Raw genomic sequence first — 19,210 nt, 5'->3', positions numbered from 1 at the left:
ATGCATAATTAATTACTATTTTTACGTAGTTTTGACATGTCCTTTACATTGAAATGAACAAATGCTTTGAAAGTTACGCAGATACTTAAGTAAGTCATGTGACTTATGTTAAAGAATGGACAGCGTAATGGATATTACAGTGGTACCTCGGGTTAAGTACTTAATTTGTTCCGGAGGTCCGTTCTTAACCTGAAACTGTACTTATCCTGAAGCACCACTTTAGCTAATGGGGCCTCCCGCTGCTGCCGCGCCGTCGGAGCACGATTTCTGTACCCATCCTGAAGCAAAGTTCTTAACCTGAAGCACTGTTTCTGGGTTAGCGGAGTCTGTAACCTGAAGCGAATGTAACCTGAAGCGTATGTAACCTGAGGTACCACTGTATAGGGTTGGCTTTTGCACTCTGAAATAAGGTCTGGCTGGATTATATGCCACAATGAACAGCAGACATACCCACTGAGAAATAATGGAGGAGTAAGACCGGGAACACAAGTTTCTCAGGTGTCTCCCAGGCCTTGCCACCCCTCAGTCACCAGAAATGCCTGTTCCCTGATGCTAGTTATGCTTACAGTGGTACCTTGGTTCTCAAACGCCTTGGTACTCAAACAACTTGGAACCCAAACACTGTAAGTGTTCCAGTTTGTGAACTTTTTTTCAGAAGCCAAACGGGCTCCGTTTTGAGTGTTACGCTTCCAATTTGAGTACTATTTCTGGGTTAGCGGAGTCTGTAACCTGAAGCGTATGTAAACCGAGGTACCACTGTATAGTGTTTGGCAGAAACTGAACTGCAGTAGAATGGAAACAGTGCTGATTGTGGCAAATACTGGTTGGAATGGAAATTTCTGCCTTCTCACATCCGCAGATGGGAAGCAGTTGGGGATATTTGGTCAGGGGAGCAGAAGCAAGCTGTGAAGGAAAGACTGGCAGCCTGAGGGGCACTGAAACTTCTGCAGTTAGTGCCTCTTCCAACCCAGAAAGTAGCTTTAGAAGTGAGAGATTCTCTGGAATCCCATTTAGTTGCTTAGTGTGAAATCTCACATATCCAGAAGCTAGACAGTCTTATATGAATCAGTTTGTGTGCCTTAAGTTTATTATAGTGAAGAAGTTGTTCTGGCTGCTGCAATAGGCTTCTTAGGTGAAGTACAACTATAGTCAACAGAGGATGGGGCAGAAATATAATCCTGGCTGGCTGATACTAGTGATATATCTGAAAATGCAGCCATGGTATCTAATTTCTATACATTATGTATTTTCTTCCTTTTTTTAGATCATGGTCTTGATTTGGAAATTTGATTCATCTCTCTGCAGAAAAACTTACTTTAGCGTATATATTTTTAAAGCTGGAATCGAAAGCTAATTTCCATCCACACTATTATTGTTAAGTTGTGGGTGGACATGTCAGACGACACAGCGATTCTTCAAACAGCTCTTGTTTATTCACAGGCCAGAACAGAACTGAACTGAAGGGTTCAGTCAGCCTGCTTATATAGAGCTCCAGTACAATGTAACTGTAACACTTTTCTAAAACTATCCAATCACTGAACGTCACTTTCGATCCCTTATTTGCATAACTATCTACAGTATCCCCCTGCTGGCCCAGGGTGAGAACTTCAGTACATAACAATTATGACTAGATCAATTTGCTCAGGTGCTAAAGTGAAGCAAGCAGGAAGCATTCTGTGCAGACAGCATGATTTAAGATTCTTTTATGTTCCAACTCATCTTCTTAATGTTTTGTTTTGTTTTGTTTGCCCCTGTAGAGCTGGATCCTGCCAAAGTCTGTACTGGAAAGGGGGCTGTGACCCTCTGGGCATCTCCAACCTATGAGGAGAATCGGAGCGTCAGTCCTACAGGTCATTCACAAGACATCCACCAATCTGAAAGTAAGTCCAAAGTGCGAGATAATAGCCATAGACTAGATAGAAAGTCGAAGTGCTTGTTGTTTAAGCTGCTGCCACTTGAGGGACGCAGGTGGCACTGTGGGTTAAACCAAAGAGCCTAGGACTTGCCGATCAGAAGGTCGGCGGTTCGAATCCCTGCGACGGGGTGAGCTCCTGTTGCTCGGTCCCTGCTCCTGCCAACCTAGCAGTTTGAAAGCACATCAAAGTGCAAGTAGATAAATAAGTACTGCTCCGGCGGGAAGATAAAAGGCGTTTCCGCGCGCTGCTCTGGTTCGCCAGAAGCGGCTTAGTCATGCTGGCCACATGACCCGGAAGCTGTACGCCGGCTCCCTCGGCCAATAAAGCGAGATGAGCGCCGCAACCCCAGAGTCGGTCATGACTGAACCTAATGGTCAGGGGTCCCTTTACCTTTACCTTACTTGAGTTTAAAGACCTCTAGCCTTTAAAAAAAAGTATTTCAAAACTAACTCCATTTTTAAACAAAAAATTTAATTTACATGCTTGAAATGTGGGCTGTGTTTGGCTTTTGAAATTCAGGTTTTTTAAAATACAAATTGCAATGAGCAACTTTTTATCCAGCTGAAAACCGAATCCTAGTTGTGGAATGTGACTGAAAAATAGCAAAAATGTCAGTGACACATCACATAGTTCAGTGACATCGTGCATCTGTCTGCATCGGAACTTAAGCAGTAGCACAAAATCCCCCTTTTAGAAATTCAGAATGTGCTGTTTCAGATCTCAGCTATGTGAATTTTTGAATTCTGTAATTTTGCATTTTCAAAACACAGTGTTTCGGAATGAAGTTAATTTTTTGTTCAGTTCTAAGCTTGAAATGGATGTTTTTTCGTTGTGATGCTCCTTTACGGGGGCAAAGCATCTTCTGCCCCCAGATGGCTCTGCTCTCTCACCGCAGTGGCATTTTGTCATAGGCAGTATTCCCAAGTTGACTCTGTTGTCATTAAAGCTCTGCCTCCCTTTAAATAGCAGATCCGTAATCGTAGTAAACAAGCAAAGGCAATAAACAATGCTCAAATAAGTAACTGACCCTGAGAGGACAGGATTGTTCTTGAGATGGAATTTGCAGCAGGTACAGAGGAGGAACCGAAGCACTTTTTAAACCAATGTACAGTATAATGAATTTATGGAATGTTTGCTTACCCTGCAAGATATAGAGATGGCCATTGCCTTAGATGGCTTCAACAGGGAACGAGTCAAATTTATGAAGGGTAAGATCTATCCATTATGAAGGAAATCAGCCCCGAGTGCTCACTGGAAGGACAGATCCTGAAGCTGAGACTCCAATACTTTGGCCACCTCATGAGAAGAGAAGACTCCCTGGAAAAGACCCTGATGTTGGGAAAGATGGAGGGCACAAGGAGAAGGGGACGACAGAGGACGAGATGGTTGGACAGTGTTCTCGAAGCTACAAACGTGAGTTTGACCAAACTGCGGGAGGCAGTGGAAGACAGGAGTGCCTGGCGTGCTCTGGTCCAGGGGGTCACGAAGAGTCGGACACGACTAAACGACTAAACAACAACAACATGAAAACAGCATTGAAGAGCTGTCCAGACAAAAAGGCTGTACAGAAAGGTCTTGAATGTTTAAGGAGGCACAGTTTTTAATTAGTCAGCAAGAAATATCTGTACTGTCCCTTAAAGCTTGGAAGAAACTGCAGACAGCACAAAACACTATGCTCTCACTTGGGAACATCTATTCCTCCTTTTTAATTACATCCAGCTTGAGGAAAGAGTCTGGTGCAACTCAGATGCCCACATTATGAATTAATCATCCTGATACAGTTATTATGTTCTACCCCTGAGCTTCAAACACGCTTCATCCTCAATCTTACGTCTTCAGGTTTTTAATAGCTGTATGTATTTACTGCCCAACCACCTACTTCATCTAAACAGTTGGAACAGTTAAATAACTATGACAGTTTATATGATTCTTGTAGTTCAGGCATGCTACTCTTTTTTATGTGTCATAATTGTTCAAATGTGGTACCGGGGCTGTGACTTGAATGGAAAGAGACATGATGCATTCCATGCGGGACTTCAGTTGAAAAAACCAACAACAACCCCAGGCCATGGAGAAGTTTGTCCATCAGAAAAAATACCAGGCTATATTTCTCACAGGGACGTGGGTGGCGCTGTGGGTTAAACCACAGAGCCTAGGCCTTGCTGATCAGAAGGTCGGCGGTTCAAATCCCCGCGACGGAGTGAGCTCCCGTTGCTCGGTCCCAGCTCCTGCCAACATAGCAGTTCGAATGCATATCAAAGTGCAAGTAGATAAATAGGCACCGCTCCGGCAGGAAGGTAAACAGCGTTTCCGTGCGCTGCTCTGGTTCGCCAGAAGCGGCTTAGTCATGCTGGCCACATGACCTGGAAGCTGTACGCCAGCTCCCTCGGCCAGTAAAGTGAGATGAGCACTGCAACCCCAGAGTCGATCACGACTGGACCTATTGGTTAGGGGTCCCTGTACCTTTACTATATTTCTCACAAATAATATCCCGGACGATGCTTTTAGCTATGATTCCTGATGTGGGTATGGGCAGCACCCGGCATGATGAAAGAAGTACAAACATTGCTTGCCTGAAATGTCACAGGCAATGCTTATTTAAGCAGCATATTTAATCCCTTAAATAGGCTTGGGATGGTTGTGATTATTTATTTGGCAACATGCGCAGGAACAAGGGGGAAAGTGCAGGTGCGCAAACACTTTCAACTACCGCAGAGGATCCAGTTAAAAGAAGGAGAAAAAGGATGGAACATTAGCACAAACGCCACTGTATAGTTCTTATTGCTGTTTTCCTCTTTTTTCTTTTTAAAGGTTTCTCTTGGTTACTTTTCACCAGAACTGGGCTCTGAACACATTGCCAGCTTCAAATAAAGCCACTTCGTTCCTTTTTCTCAATTCAGATCAAAGCCGGCTTGGGGGGGAAATACGTAAAAATGCAGTATTTCCCAAGAACAACAGAATAGATATGGATTGCAGCTAGTGTCACCCAACCACCGTGCAGTGCAAGAATCTTAGCTTTAAAGCATCCATGACAGATGGCCCCTGCTCAAAATCTTTCAATGAAGGAGAGGAATTTCAGCTTCTTGGAGCAAGTGGCAGAGAGCAGGAAGCTGAGGAATATTGTGCTTGGCTGAGAAAAGAAGCAAAGTTTCCCCGGTTCAGTCCATGGGCAAACCTGAGTATGTTAAACACTACTAAGGCGGATGTTATGTACTGAGTTGAATAGGATCCAAAAGGCAGCAGTCTGATTGGTCCTAGAACAATAGGATCCAGAATGCAGCAGTCTGATTGGTCCACAGGAGCCACCCAATCCAGCTCCAGGTGGAAGTGAATCCGCAACCTGATTGGCCTACAGGAGAATCCCGGAATTAGCCAATCACATGGGGCCCATTGTATAAATAATGTAGATAAAGCAGACATTCTGGGGGAACTTCCATTCCTCCTCACCACTATGAGCTGAATAAAGAGCATGAAATCCACTCTCGACTCCGAGTATATTTCAGCGGAGATCCCCTGCTCTCTTACTTCAGAGTAAGCCCCGCTGCACTGAACACTGGTGGAGATGTTCTTCCGAGCATGCAACTCATGCTCAGGTTTGCCGGTGGATAATTTGAACTGCTTTCTTATTTTTTCGCACAGAGGATGCTGCCAGAAAGCATCCACTGTCTCGTGGTGGGAGGAGGGAACAATTACCAGAAATGATTGCACATCTGCGAGGGAGAAAAGGGAGGAGAATCGTGCCCACCCTTTTGACCGTGCAAAGTAGAATGCGTGTGGATGGGGAGAAGCATTGAATCGTGTAGCACTCCCCAGTGGGCGTAGATGCCCTGTTGAAATTCCAGATAGAACGTAAAATAGAAAAGCCGCAATCGGAAAGTACTTAGTGCTCTGCATCAGAGCCCTAGTTAAGCCACCTGTCTCAGTTTATCTCCCTCGCTTCCTTTCCCCTTCGTCCTCTTCTCTGCACAACGTCATCCCTCCCATCCACGCCACCCGCTGTCCTTTTTATTGCTGATAGCTTCCTAAATTTCCAGCAGTGAGTCATTTACAATGGAAAAGGATCATTGTGCTGACTCTCCCTTTGGAAAATGCCTGCCGGAGCCAGGAGGCTGCGTTTTGCATGTGCATCAACAGGGGGTTGTGGGGTGTGTGTGTGTGTGTGTGTGTGTGTGTGTGTGTGTGTAGTGGCACCAAAACCAGGTTCTGAAACATCTTGGAAAGGGAGCCAGTGAGACTTCTGAACTTAACTAGGCGCCCAAAAGATTTTAAAGCAAAGATTATGGGATAATGCACACAGTGACTTGCGATCTCGATCACACGCAGTCTGTAGCCCGCTGGCAGTAGGAGTTCAATATGGGTATGTCTTTAAGTTAACATCTTACATTAAAAACCTGACAGTACCAAACTACCAAAGGCTTTTCACCAAAGCCAGACTAAATGTCTTTCCCTCTGCAGTGTTGGATGGCAGGTTGGGAGGAGTTCGCTACCAGGACAGACTTTGCTCGTGTGCTCAAGACATCGATTCCATAAAACATATTTTGTTGCATTGTGCAAAATATGAGCAGGCCAGGGCTGAACTGATACTACCCTTGCTGGTACCTTTCCCGGGAAAATCAGAGGCTCACTATGTCAGGTTCCTACTGGAAGACCGGACAAATGCTAGAACGTTAGCAGTAGCAAAGTTTTTATCGGTGGTTGCAAGAACCAATGATCCCTGTATTCTGAACAAAATGCTTGTTTAACCTGGAGGTAGGCTGTATGAATTGTTTATTGATTTGTAATGATTTGTTGGGTCTCTGGACCGTAATAAAGATTGATTGATTGATTGACTTAACTAGGATCTGATTAAAGACTTTCCTCTGCTGCGGCAAATTTGTTCCTAACCCTCAAAAGAGAGAGTGTTTGTTTGTTTGTGGTTTCCATTCTTAGGATCTCGAAGCAACGTGCGTAAGGCTAGCATGTAAATAGAAAATACTGTGTCACATCTTGTGGCCCGGACTCTATAAAGATGGCACATGTTGTACCAACCACTTCTAAATATGTTTGTTTGTTTGTTTGCGGCTCTCCCTCCCATCTCCTCTGGCAGGGTTAAGAAAGGACAGATTTATTTTCCACCCTTTGCTTACATCTTCGTTTAAAATATTGAAGCCCTGCACTTGCAGCAGTGTGTGGCATTTGGGCTCCGTACTGAGAGCTCCGACTGCCTTTTTGACTCTGGAATGAAATGTCAATGCACAATTGTTTCTTCATCACTCTGAATGAATTGCCTTGTGTTTACAAAGGTCAGGAACGGCGAGGGAATCATGTTTCTATGGAAATTAGGCAGCCTGAGCTCTAAGTATCCCATGCGCAAAGTTCTTAACTGATTGGTAAATGCAACCCCCCCCAATGTAACAGTTGATTGTGGTGTTTTTTTCCTAATTCCCTCCCTTCTTTTCATTTTCTCCAATGCTTGCAATGAAATGCTTCAGGTGTAGAGCCAGGAACACCCGAAACAGGTATTTACTAAACGCTTCAATTTCTTATGGTTTCCGCGGCACACCTCTTGGTTGCTTAAGCAAGCACAAAACCTTGACTGTTTGGTGCAGCTCTAGTGATCTGAAGTTCTTCGTTTTGCAGATGATTGGAGGTTACCGCTTGGTGTCGACTCCAATGGGGATGCTCAGTCCTCTGCTTTGGCTGCCAAGGGCTACCGCAGTGTGCGGCCAAACCTCTCTGAGAGCAAACCACACGTGAGTACCTGCCTAAAAAAATCCTTATGTGCTAGGAAAACGTTTGAGCCAAAGTAATGAAGAGTGAAGAAACCTGTGCCATCTTCCTGGCTATGGTTGGGTGGGGAGCTTTTGTAATTCCTTTTTAATGGTTTGTAACAAAGGGTTGCGGGTGGCGCTGTGGGTTAAACCACAGAGCCTAGGGCTTGCCGATCAGAAGGTCGGCGGTTCGAATCCCCGTGACGGGGTGAACTCCCGTTGCTCAGTCCCTGCTCCTGCCAACCTAGCAGTTTGAAAGCACAAAGTGCAAGTAGATAAATAGGTACCACTCTGGCAGGATGGTAAACAGGTGTTTCTGTGCACTGCTCTGCTTCGCCAGAAGTGGCTTTGTCATGCTGGCCACATGACCCGGAAGCTGTACGCCGGCTCCCTCAGCCAGTAAAGCGAGATGAGCGCCGCAACCCCAGAGTTGGTCACGACTGGACCTAATGGTCAGGGGTCCCTTTACCTTTACTTTTTTAACATGAGCATAATGCCACGGAACATCTCTCATGTCTGTTCAAATAAAGAGGTAGCTGTAATTGATGGAGAGCACCACAAAAGAGCAAGTTTCCTTGTTTGTTTTCCTGTTCAGCAGTAGTCTTCTTCTACTTGAGATCCTTCTTTAGCCCCAACCTGCAACATGGACCCAGTGTTTCTTTGTTTTTTAAGTCAATGTGGACCTGGAGATCACCTAGTCCAGAATGCTATTACAGCATCGCTAAGATCCAGCCATCATGCAGGGGAGACTATCCCAAGGCAGGCTGTTCTACTGCCAAACAACCCTTACCAGTAGGAAGGTTTCTCCTACTGCTCAGCTGAAATCTGCTTCCATGCCTTTTCTGCCTAGAGATTCTAGCCCTTCCCTCTGGAGCCACACACACAAAGACGTTTGCTCCATCTTCTCCCTGCTGGGTGTTTGAAGACTTGCTGTCGTGTCTCCCCTTAACCTTAACAAAGGTGTGAGTTATAGGATTTTACCAGAAAGGGAATTTGAGGCTTTTTGGACATTGCCTTCTCCTAGAACTGTACTTGGTCAGCAAAAAGGAACCGACGTCCTTCTTGATCTTGAATCTTGGCTCCACATGTGTAATTTCCATTACTGAATGAGTAGGGAAAACCTCAGCTGTTCTCTCCCGCTACCAACCCTGCCTGTCCTTTGCCACAAACTGGATTCTTGGTCAACCAGATTCTTACTGTGACACCCGCTATGTCTGGAATGCAGGAACCATTAAGTTCTGGGTGGCTGTGCTAAAGCTGGTGACAGCCAAGCTCTGCTTCGTTTTATTCAGAACAGGGTCACTCATTATGAGCACCACTGCAGAACACAGATTTTTGTGCGTGAGAGGACAAGCTTGATTCATAACCTTGGTTGCCTTCTTTATTACATTGCCTTAAAATTTTGCTGAGTTGCATCCAGTGTTGCTTGCTTTTGCTTTGCTTTTTTTGCAAGCAGAAGGAGGCCCTCACTAATGGAAGAGGCAGTGAGGGATCTTTTTATTTTTTAATACCAAAACCTCCTTTGGGGTACAGTCCCCCAATCATCTGGAGCAGATTTTCCCAGGGCTGCGGTGGGGGGTGGAAAAGATTGCTTTCCCTTCCTTCATCAAAGACATCCGTTGGATCAAAAGCAGTTCTGTGAACTGGAAGGGCACAGTCTGATTCAATTCAGTCTGGTGGTTATTTTGTTTTCGTCTTTGTCCAAATCCTGAACCCCAGTCACACCTCAGACAGTTTCTAAATGCTTCCAAATGCTAACATTCAGTACATTTGAGAGGAAATTTTATTTTTTTTTATAAATATTTATTCAGTTTTTCAATTTTATACAAACAATAAAGAAAAAGAAAAAGAAAAATATTAAAAACAAATCAATTTCGATATCAATTTTTCAATAACATGTTTCTTTGACTTCCTCATACCTCCCCTTCTTGTTTTCTAGTTCAAAATGATTATCCAGCAAATCCTAATCTATTAACATTCCTTTTAACTAACACCTTATTTTCCAATCAACTTTTTTAAATTTTATAACTTAAACAATATTTATCCCATTTCTTTTTATCATAACAGCTAGAGACCACATGAATTCAATCCAGCATCTTTCAAAGTTCATTAATTTTGCAATATTTCTATAAATAGTCCTTAAATTTCTTCCAGTCTTCTTCTGCCGACTCTTCTCCCTGGTCGCGGATTTGAGAGGAAAATTTAGAAGCTATTGGATGTTTGGGTTATAGACACATTGTTTGGTCACGCAAGCTCACTGGATACACACTACCTTCCCTTCCTACGTCAGACAGTCTCTGGACTTCCCAGTTTCCAGAAGCCTTAAAAAAATCCTTCTTTGGGGTCATTTATTTCACTGCTGTCTGAGCTGTGGTTGGTGCACAGAGCTCAGGCAAAAAAAAAAAATAGACGTCAGCTAAAATCACAATAGGGACGTGGGTGGCGCTGTGGGTTAAACCACAGAGCCTAGGGCTTGCGGATCAGAAGGTCGGCGGTTCGAATCCCCGCAACAGGGTGAGCTCCGATTGCTCGGTCCTTGCTGCTGCTAACCTAGCAGTTCAAAAGCACGTCAAAGCGCAAGTAGATAAATAGGTACCACTCTGGCGGGAAGGTAAACGGCATTTCCGTGCGCTGCTCTGGTTTGCCAGAAGCGGCTTAGTCATGCTGGCCACATGACCCGGAAGCTGTACACCGGCTCCCTTGGCCTATATAGCGAGATGAGCGCCGCAACCCCAGAGTTGGCCACGACTGGACCTAATGGTCAGGGGTCCCTTTACCTTTACCTTTAAGATCACAATCTGTGCATGTGTAGGACCCTGTTTTATGTTCCAAGCTCCAGTAGAACTTCTTTTTACAACCAAGTTTTATTTAAAGTTTTCCACATCAGCTAAAATAAAAAGCATACTAATCTAAAAAGCAAAATAGAAAGGCGGCGGGGGGGGGGGGAGATGAGGAAAGGAGGAGAGTAAAGAAGAAAAGAAAGGGGAAAACAAGGGAAATGAAATTACAAAGTCCTCTATCAAAATTAAGTCTTAACCCTTATTCCGCACATGGAAAAATGAGCCCATGCAGCTCTCACCTGGGACCCTCGCCCTCGTCCCCCAGCCTCCCAGCCTAGGAAATGTTCTCACACACAGGGTTCTTCATCTTCAATCCTGTGTGCATCTTTCTCGATATGAAAGGAGGAACTTCAGGTTACAGAACATAGCATAAGTGTGACGAGAAGAAAGAAGAAGAGGAAATAATAATGAGATAGAAGAAAGTGAGATATAAAAAAGGCTAAAAAGAAAGAAATAGGAAGGGCTTCCAATTATTTGCCTGACAATTATGTATGCAACACAACAACAACAACAACAACAACAACAACAACAAAAACAACAACAAACAAGAACAACATATTATTTATATCCCGCCCATCTGTCTGGGTTTCCCCAGCCACTCTGGACGGCTCCCAACAGAATATTAAAAACATGATAGCACATCAAACATTAACAACTTCCCTAAACAGGGCTGCCTCCAGATGTCTTCTAAAAGTCAGGTAGTTGTTTATTTCCTTAACATCTGATGGGAGGGCGTTCCACAAGGCGGGCGCCACTACCAAGAAGGCCCTCTGCCTGGTAACAATGATTCAAAATCTTCAAAGTCTGCACTCCAGCATAATTTCAGGATGCACTGTTGGGTAGCTATTTCTCCATCTGCTGTAGCAGAACTTCTGAGGGAAGTGGCATTCAAGTCTCAGTCATTGCAAACTAGGCAAATCCATATACAGAACAAGATCACCATCATTAGCAAAGCTAAGTTTTCAGTAACATGCCTGACGTCTGAACTAGGCGCTATAGGTAACTTTCCCTCAAATATTCTAGATTCAGGTAGGTAGCCGTGTTGGTCTGACGCATTCGAAATAAATTAAAAAATTAAAAAATTGTCCAGTGGCACCTTAGAGACCAACGTAAGTTTGTTCTGGGTTTAAGCTTTCGTGTGCATGCACACTTCTTCAGATACACTGAAACAGAAGTCACCAGACCCTTCTATATAGTTGGAGGGTGGGGTGGGGTTTTTCCCAGAAGGGTAGTAGGAGATGGGTGATTGACTCAATGGGTATGGTAAACCTGTTGACGACTATTAACGATTGCGATTAGTCCTATAGGAAAAAGCAAATATGTCCTCAAATAGATTTTTTTTTAAATTTTCCATGTAACATTTTTACAAATAAGTTTCATTTGTTGAGACATTAGGAAGAAAAGGGGGAAAGAGGTGGAGGGAGTAGGAGATGGGTGATTGACATGGGGGGGGGGAATACGAGAGAGAGACATTGCACACACTTTTGTAAATCAAGAAAATCTTTAATAAATAAATAATAAAAGTATGCTGTGCATACAAAAAAAATAAAAATAGTTTTTTTAAAAAGCAAAAGCAACCTCTTGATGGGAATTCCAGAGGCTGATGCTTAACCCTTTCTCCCCTAGCTGTCCCATCTTTTTGCCTAGGAATAAAATACCGTATTTTTTGCTCTATAAGACTCACTTTTTCCTCCTAAAAAGTAAGGGGAAATGTGTGTCCATCTTATGGAGCGAATGCAGGCTGCGCAGCTATCCCAGAAGCCAGAACAGTAAGAGGGATCTCTGTGCAGTGATCCCTCTTGCTGTTCTGGCTTCTGAGATTCAGAATATTTTTTTTCTTGTTTTCCTCCTCCAAAAACTAGGTGCGTCTTGTGGTCTGCTGCGTCTTGTAGAGCGAAAAATACGGTAATAGCCAGGTTGGGGGTGAGGGGACTACTTCTACAGAAAGTTAAGTGGCCCCTCCACATGGTTCCTCTGCATTAACTTGCAGTATCCTGATTCCTGAAACTGCTGTCGATATATAACCAAGAAGGTTAGGGGACAGGTACACAGAGCTGCGTTTCATGTTTAGTTCCAGTTTGAGACTGAAACTGAAAGGCAGATTTTTCTGGCGGCATTCTTGAAGGTATACAAAGAAAGGAAAGGCCCAAAGGAAGCAGGCGTCCATCTACAACAACAGCGATAATGAACAATAAACAGCAACAGATATTTGAATGTTGTGCTCTGGGTATTGCTGTTCAAGAACTGGCAAACTGGAGGAGATTTCAGAAAACAACCAGAAAGATGACAAAAGGCCTCTTCAAGGCACATGAATACTAGCTCACAGAATGCGGCTGTGAAACCTTAGACTGAAAAAAAGCATCTTTAGGGAGTAGTTTGGTTCTCAAAATGTTTAACTCTTAACTTGCTGTTCCTGTTTCCTTAAAGGGAGAGGCATTCAAAGGGCACAGAGAAAAGACTGGATTTATTTGTTAAGCTAATACATGCCCTGTCCTCCTTTTGCAGTGGTAATAATCAGGGTAGCCTACCATAAAAATAAAATAAAATTAGGCCCCCTGCCTTTTTTTAACACCCCCACCCTGAACTATTAATCACAGACAGTTATAGGAAAGGCAAATGTATACTGGACATGAAAGAAGACTGTAGCATCAGATAACTGCAAGAAAAGGCTGTGCAAATACCAATTTGGGATGCTTTTGTTATGGGATATCATGTCATAGAGCAAAGCTTGGTGTGACCCAAATGGTAACTTTCAGGACAAATAGCACCTGGGAACAGACTGCCAGGAAAGCATTAACCTCGCAGTCCTGGTCCAAATCTATTCTCCCCACCCCCCAAGGGGGCTGGTATTAATTTCCCTTTAAAATGCTGGTGATCTCATTCATTTTATCTCCTGCGTCATGTCTTGTTAGAGCAAAACGTTGAATGGGGTGAAGCACCAAATTCCTTCCAGTTGTATCGATAATTTTACTTTCAGAGCTGCTCACTGGTGTTTTTTTCAATTGAAGTTTGCATATATGAATGAAATCTCAGTATATACAGAAATCCGTTCCAGAAAGATTTAGAGACTTACATAGCCATCTTCCAAATAAAATCACACACAGTTTCAAACCGTATCTGATTATATTTTCAAAACACCCTCAATTTTATCCCAGTTTTTTAAAAAATTGAGTGTTTTGAAAATAAAATCAAAAACTTGTTCTACAAGTTTTGATACCTGTTTGCCCCGTACCTTTTCAATAAATAAAAATTTGAGCATTATAATGTTTTTCCAACTTCCACCAAACATTTTCCTTGTGTTGATAAATTTGATGTTTCCCCTCCCCCAACGTATAATTTGTACAATAGTCAATAAATCATCAGGCTATAATGTTATTTGTGTACATCCTGGATAACACCTAATGACACAGGACTGGAGGCAAGTGATAGTTCTGAGCCAAATTTCCCTTAATCACCAAAACAATGGTATTTGAGAAAGACTTTATATTAGAACATGGCCACCAGGAATAATTGAAAATAGCATTCAGATTGCCACTGTGCTAACACCTTGAATTGATTAGGGCAGGGATCTCTACATTGTGGGACCACATCTCCCATCATCCTTAATCACTGGCCGCAGTGGGGCTGATGGGAACTGGAGTCCGGTGACAGGTTCCCCCTTGAATTAGGACCACTGTTAATCCCTCAGAATTTACGAGACTTATTCTTGTAGAACATGTTGCAGTATATTCAATACTTCGAAGAAGATTAACTGTGGTGTACTTGAGATCTCAAAATGACAGCTATTGGTACATGTTGGCTGATGAGACGATGAAAAATATCACCCAATTTTATTTTATAATCGATTTCGGTGTTCGTGATTCTTTGGCTTTTATGAAGTCTCTGCCATCTTTTAAAAAGAAACATTTCACCTCTTTTCTTTCCCCCAAGCCAGCTAAAGGAGTATGTATGCGTGTGTGTGTGCTGTTAAAAGCTTGCAGCAATGGAAACATAACAATGACATTTTAGTGGTCTGTCTTGTGGGGGCCCCCCCATTTTTTACTATGCAACTACTTTGAGTTCGGTGCAGAAGCTCACTCCAAATGGGGTCTCTGCCATAGCTGTCAAGCGTCCCTAATTTGGCAGGACAGTCCCTTATCCCAGCGCCATGTCCCGCTGCTGTCCCTTATTGATGATGTCCCTTAAATAAGCTACTGAAGGTAATGGGGCCCTTTCTATGTCCAGCTGTCCTTTGTCAAAAACAATTTGTTGCTTTTTTGTGTGTTGAATATATGCTATATGGTAATTTATGGACCTAATAGGTATCTAAAGCCGTTTGCACGCAACAAAATATGTATTTTATCAAAGTAATTGTTGATCCCTTGTTTTGGCTGCTGATCCCTTATTTTCGAGGCTGCTGGTCCCTTATTTTCAAATCTGTAAGTTGACAGCTATGGTCTCTGCTAGTGTACTTTGTAATGAAAATCTGACTTGCTCATTGATCGAGGGCTTTCATTGGGTATCAACAAGTTTCACTCTTAAGGTTGCGTGGTAGATTTCCATCACTCTGCTGTTAAGAAGGTGTTGGTAACTCAATGATACGAGTTCATAACAGACCCGGAAAATGCATTATTGGTCTTTACATAAGCATTTTCCTTCAAAGGACCTCTTTGTACAGAAGTAATATTGTTGATTGTTTTGAGTAAGATCCTGAACTTCATTCCAATATCCAGAGATCCTGAGAGGGATGATGGGATTCAGAGCTGAAATTCACCACCTCTAAAACCGTGATCCTGAGAGTAAACTCCAGTGAATGCAATAGGGCTTCTGCATAGACATGGTTAGGATTATTGCATTAAATCCTCTGGCTTCCCTGGTTAGTCAACTAAGTAGAAAACTAAACATGTTTACTGTAAGCAATACATAACATTGACTTCTTGTTTATTTATTTACTTGCTTTTTTATTTAATCATATCATCAATGCACACTGTGTTACAGTCAAATACAAGGTAATAAGAAAGAAAAACATATCTTAAATATAACACATACGTATATAAGCAAGGATCACAGCATAACTTATTCCTGCAATTTAATTGATTCTTATAAACCTTGATTTCAATTCCCGTTCCACTCTCTCCCTGGTTTGGAAAGATAGCAGATAGGAAATGCATACCACTGACTTCAGTTTGATAGACAGCTACACCAATCTGGGCTTTGGGTTTTCAGCCAATACATGATACACTGAAATGATACACCAGCTCATCATGTGAAGATCTGGAAATCCTTCAACAGGAGTGAATGAGCTGTGTGCCGACTTCGAAATTCCATATTAAAGTTTCGTTTCTTCCTGTTAACCTCAGTCGAATGACCAACTCATTTCTTTCTCTCCTCTTTTTCTCCTTTGTACGGTGCTGACTTTCCCCCCCCCCCTTTTGAACCCCTTAACTGGACAGACCCCTTCTCCACCCCACCCCTCTCCTCCAAATGAGGAGAGCTTTGCATGGCGACCGCGCACTGGCACCGCAATAACTGTCCTGCAGCCCGTGCCCATAACAGATTGTGTACGCCCTCACGCACCCAAGCCGCATTTGCGACCCAGCCTAGAGGGCCGGCCCAGTTTTTCCTCCTCGCCCAAACCCTTCGTCGCGGCTCCCTACAAATCCGCCGGCTCCATCCCCGCAAACAGGGGGTTGCACGTTGGGCAATCGCGGCCGGGAAGTTGCTCCTTGTTACCCGACGCGTCATCCGAGCACCAAAACACCCTGGCGCTTGCTGAGGAACATCCGAGTGGTAAAGCTGGACTGAAACCCAACCACGAAACCAGAGCGCAGAAAAAGGTCAGCAGTCTATATGTAGCTTGTTTATCTAACAGCACTTGTTCGGCTCCGGTTGGAAATTCCACTGCCCGTTCAGATGGCCAAACACAAGGCGCCCGTTTTGGAGCTGAGGTCACTGTGGCACCAGCCTTCTCCCCTGCTTCCTCTGTAACAGATACTGGAAAATCTCTTCGTCCTCCTCCTCCTGCCCCTCCCAGGCCATTCTTTAATATTGTTCTCAGTGGAGACTCAGTTAGTTATGGTCAGAGCCATCCCTCCAGGACTCCACAGGCTGTTGGCAACACAAAGGCAGACTTCCCACATACGACTTGCAGTGAGGACAGGATGAGAAAGGAACCGTGCATTGCTCAGCCGCCGCCGCTGCCGCCCCAGCAACATCCATGCAAGGCAAAGGAACATGGCAGGGTACTTGGTTTTCTTCATAACCCTTTTTTCCTCCCCCTTTCACACGGCTGCATCTTTCTTTTCCTTCTCCCACGCACCAGTGCCTTCCTTTCCGATTTGGATGCCTCCTTAGATCTTTCCCTCTCTCCTGAATAACCGACAGCCTTTCCTTCCGCGACGAATGCATGTTTGTGTGGAGATTGCGGGTGCAAGGTTTGGGGGGGTGGGGGGTGCCTCAAGCCCAAACCGTACCAGAGAGGTTGGGATGGGTGCCATTCTGTGAAACCCCTCTGTCTTAGGCTAAAGGAAACATAGCAGCTGGCACAAAACTGCCCTCAGGTGATGACCGTGTATTCGAAGGGATTTTGGATTGCTTGATCTGTTGATGGCAGGTGACCTGGAAGGTGGGTTTGGGGCCTGGGAGTTGTGCGAATTGTTGTTGTCTTTTTTTAATGGCCGCCGTGCAAAACTTGCTCTTTTGGGTAAATAATGTCGTCTCACGAGGTGCGGCATCTTTTGCATGTCACTGCACACCTGCACTGTTTCGGTCCCCCCCCCCTTGTGTAATGCCACCTTATCTCCCACAGGATGCGACTTGCTCTGCCGCCATCACCCCAGCTCATACAGAGGTTATAGTAGTGCCATTCCAACAGGTTTACCCCGACCGCGGGCGAGAAGCCAGCTCAAGCACACCTCCGCCGCCTCTCCTCCCATATGGCCAAAGCTCTGCATTCTCTGACAACACGCCTGCTCCTGGCTTACTCCTGACCTTCCCGACATTAGACGATTTCATTCCCCCTCACCTTCAGAAAGGTTCCCAACATAACCAGCCGTCCTCTTCGTCGGGGATCGTGCCCCACGTTCGCCCGAAACTGCCTTCACTGTCGCCACCACCACTTCCTCCTGCTGTGCTGATACCTCCCGTCACGGAGGTTTCAGACAGTGTGTCGGAGCCCGAGAGCACAGGAATGATCTTGCGCACAGTAAGCCTTGCCACATGCCACCGTGACGGCTTTGCTAAATTTATGCTCCCGGATTAAATGACCTTATTTTTTTTCTCACTGGCATACTAAACTTTGAACAAGGTGCTCTCTGCCAGCAGCATGACAACCGACACCTTGTTTATGTGCTATTATATTGCATGTGTGTCTCTTCCCCCCACTTCTTGCTCAGTCACCCTTCGGCCGTGTAATGTTTCTTCCTTGTCCTTTCCTATTTGAAAACTCCACACCAGGGTTTCCCCAAACGTTTCGGACTACGGTACCCATCATCCCTGACCACGGGTAGCTAGCGGTGATGGGAGTTGTAGTCCAAAAACAACTGGAGGCCCAAGCTTGGGAAGCCCTGCTCTGTGCCTTTGGCCATAACCAGGCACATCCCAACTTGGTGCCCTGCAAACGGTGCTGGACTACAATCCCAGCCTCCTGACCTGATGGACGCACCGGACCATAGGATGCACCGGACCATAGAAGGGGGAGAACAGGGGAAAAAAGTTTTTTCTTGTTTTCCCCCTCTAAAACAAGGTGCGTTCAAGGTGCATTCACCCAAAGCCTCCGGAGTGCAGCGGGAGTTCCCACTGCGCTCTGGAGGCTTCAGGCGGCTACCTTGGAAGCTTGGAGAGCGAGAGGGGTCAGTGCGCACTCACCCCTCTCGCTCTCCAGGCTTCAGTGAAGGCAACCCGAAGCCTCTGGAGTGCGGCGGGAGTTCCCTCTGGGCTCTGGAGGCTTCAGGTTCCTTTTGACCTGCAGAGGCTTTGCACAGCTAACCCCAAGCTAGAAGAGCGAGACGGAGTGCTCCGCAGCGCTCCGTCTCCCTGTTCTGGCTTTGGGCTTAGCCGTGCAGCTTGCATTCGCTCTATAGGACACACACACATTTCCCCTTAATTTTTGGAAGGGAAAAAGTGCGTCCTATAGAGCGAAAAATACGGTACTCCATTTTAGTGTTCCGCACTGCTTTAGACTACCTTCATGGAAGGACATAGGGTAGCTGTTTTGCTAATGTCTTTGGGCTTCTTCCTTTGTGGCATCTTTGTATTCGCAATTTCACATCTGCGTACGAAAGCACGCCTGCCATTGATGCGTTGCAGAACACGTGACATTCCTTGGCCCCATTTAGTCACCTGGCAGTGGGAGGAGGTCTTTAAAGACAGCTTCACATGTGATGCCTTTCATAGAATCATAGCTGGAAGGGTTTCTGAGGATCATCTTTGTGTGTGTGTGTAATAATTTTTATTATTACACTAATAAATAATTTTTATTAGTTTTTGATTACAATAACTCAAGGGACGCGGGTGGCGCTGTGGGTTAAACCACTGAGCCTAGGACTTGCCGATCGGAAGGTCAGCAGTTTGAATCCCCGCGACGGGGTGAGCTCCCGTTGCTCGGTCCCTGCTCCTGACAATCTAGCAGTTCGAAAGCACGTCAAAGTGCAAGTAGATAAATAGGTACCGCTCTGGCGGGAAGGTAAACGGCATTTCCGTGCGCTGCTCTGGTTCACCAGAAGCG

General features: G+C 44.7%; 1 protein-coding gene across 50 annotated transcripts in view; it reads left to right on the top strand.

Annotated features, from left to right (window-relative positions):
• Window positions 1-19,210, top strand: part of SORBS1 (sorbin and SH3 domain containing 1) — a 192,319-nt gene that overhangs the window by 96,583 nt on the left and 76,526 nt on the right. For 27 of the 50 annotated variants that reach the window (XM_083615433.1, XM_083615434.1, XM_083615429.1 and 24 more), the window contains 5 exons: window positions 1,758-1,880; window positions 7,388-7,414; window positions 7,536-7,648; window positions 15,939-16,727; window positions 17,294-17,689. In XM_083615433.1, coding sequence (XP_083471559.1) covers window positions 1,758-1,880; window positions 7,388-7,414; window positions 7,536-7,648; window positions 15,939-16,727; window positions 17,294-17,689 — 1,448 coding nt within the window. The remainder of the gene's footprint in view (window positions 1-1,757; window positions 1,881-7,387; window positions 7,415-7,535; window positions 7,649-15,938; window positions 16,728-17,293; window positions 17,690-19,210) is intronic. The other 23 variants (XM_083615431.1, XM_083615395.1, XM_083615400.1 and 20 more) reach the window with 7 other exon arrangements.

Source organism: Podarcis filfolensis (genome assembly GCF_964270895.1).
Source record: "Podarcis filfolensis genome assembly, chromosome: 5".
Classification (NCBI taxonomy): Eukaryota; Metazoa; Chordata; class Lepidosauria; order Squamata; family Lacertidae; genus Podarcis; species Podarcis filfolensis.
The sequence above is the reverse complement of the archived record's forward strand: the minus strand, read 5'-3'. Positions and strand labels throughout refer to the sequence as shown.